General features: G+C 45.6%; 1 protein-coding gene across 1 annotated transcript in view; it reads left to right on the forward strand.

Moving 5' to 3' along the window:
* The window catches only part of PDPN (podoplanin), an 83,483-nt gene that overhangs the window by 74,334 nt on the left and 7,099 nt on the right, over positions 1 to 2,050 (forward strand). The window contains exon 3 of the mRNA XM_023515150.1: positions 1,759 to 1,885. Within this exon, the coding sequence (XP_023370918.1) occupies positions 1,759 to 1,885 (127 nt within the window). The remainder of the gene's footprint in view (positions 1 to 1,758; positions 1,886 to 2,050) is intronic.

Here is a 2,050-nt window from a genome sequence, read left to right on the forward strand (position 1 = left end):
CACAGGTGCCCGCCACAACACCCGGCTATTTTTTGGTTGCAGCCGTCATTGTTGTTTGGCGGGTCCGGGCTGGGGATCCGAACCCGCCACCTTAGGTGTACGTGGCTGGCGCCTTAGCCGGTTGAGCTATAGGCGCCGAGCCCAGAATGTTCTTTTTTAAAGCTGAATATTTCATTGTGTGTGTGTGTGTGTGTGTGTGTGTGTATACACTGTATTTATCTGTTCATTATCCACTGATGGATGTTTGGGTCGGTTCTATTTCCTGGCTGTTGTGAATAGCGTGACTAGGAAACACTGTGGGTGTGAAAAAAGCTCTTTTTTTGTTGTTGTTTAGCAGGCCCTGACCGGGTTTGAACCCGCCACCCCTGGTGCATGGGGGCTGGCACACTAACCACTGAGCTACGGGCTCCCAGCCTGAAAATAGCTCCTTAAGACCCTGCTTTTCAGTTCTTTTGGGTATATATCCAGAAGAGGGATTGCGACATGATAACATTGTTTTGTTTTTAACTTTTTGGGTAAATGCCATACAGTGTTTTCCCTAGTGCCATCAATAATGCACAAGTGTTCTAACTTATCCCTACCTGGCTGTCTTCTGGGCTTTTGATAGTAGCCGTCCTCATGGACACGAGGGCAGAATCTCATTGTGGTTTTGGTTTGCATTTCTCTGATTAGTGATGTTGAGCATCTTTCCAGATGCTTCTTTTGACCTTTAAGAAATGTCTATTCCAGTGATTTGCCCATTTTTTAAGTTGATTTTTGTTATAGAGTTATATAATTCTTTCCTTATCTGATGATGATTGGTAAATATTCTCTCCCATTCTGTAGGTTGTCTTTCCCTTGGTTACCTGTGTCTTTGGAGGCGCCAACGTTTGTGTGGTCCCATTTGTCCATTTTTGCTTCTGTGGCCTCTGCTCACTAGGGTATTTATTGAGTGCTACGTTGGTGTGAACTTCAGAGCAGTAGAATCACTTCCAAGCCCTGCCCTTTTGCTTCCTGGCTATGAATTTGGTGGAGCTATCTAATCTAAGCCTTGTTCATCTTCCTCATAGAATGGTGCATGGAGCAAATGAGAATGTCTTCAAGGGGTCTGGCACATAGTAGGCTCTCAGTAAACTCTAATGGAGGGGGGAAGGACATTAAAGGATTGATATAGCCTAATATGTGCTAAGCAGGCTCGGCACCTGTAGCTCCAGCAGCTAAGGCACCAGCCACATACGCCGGAGTTGGCAGGTTTGAATCCAACCCAGGTCTGCTAAGACAACAATGACAACTACAACCAAAAAATAGCTGGGTGTTGTGGCGGGCGTCTGTAGTCCTAGCTACTTGCTGGGAGGCTGAGGCAAGAGAATCGCTTAAGCCCAGGAGTTAGAGGTTGCTGTGAGCTGTGATGCCACCACACTCCACCCCCGGCCACAGCTTGGGGCTCTGTCTCAAAAAAAAAAAAGTGCTAAGCAAATGTTAGAGGGAAAAATCCAAGTTCAAGGGAGGGAAAGAACTAACATCTAGAGCATGCAGTGATGTCAGAATAACTAAGACCCCAGGAAGTCACCAGGTTAAACATTTGACCTTCGTTTCTGGAGGAGACTTGATTTTATTCCCATCCTTACCCTTTCTGTTGTTTTTTCTTCTTTCTGCTTTCAGTTGATGCCATCATATAATTTATGTATCCTGCCTTAAACCTTCCTTTTGCCAAGCAGAAAATGATATTGTAAACATTGGGGTTTATTTTCTGTTTTTCCTCATTTACATCTCCAATAGGTGACAACAGGTGCCATGAGTGTGACAGACCCTCATGTCGAGGATCAGCCAACTGCAGAAAGCACAGTCCACGCCAAAGAAGGCCAGAGCACCCCCGTCCCAAGGGAGATGACGAGTCACTCTGGGGGTAAGAAAACCAGTTACCCCAATAAGGGTTGATCTAATTTTACACAATCAGTGCATCCCAGGAGTCCGTGAGCAAGTGTCATCATCAAATCATCAACAGAACACATGCTGGGATGCTAGAGCAAATTCTGAGCCAGGCTTTAGGTGGTGGGTTTAGAATTCAACT

Source organism: Otolemur garnettii, unplaced genomic scaffold (genome assembly GCF_000181295.1).
Source record: "Otolemur garnettii isolate 467f Iridium unplaced genomic scaffold, OtoGar3 scaffold00067, whole genome shotgun sequence".
NCBI lineage: Eukaryota > Metazoa > Chordata > Mammalia > Primates > Galagidae > Otolemur > Otolemur garnettii.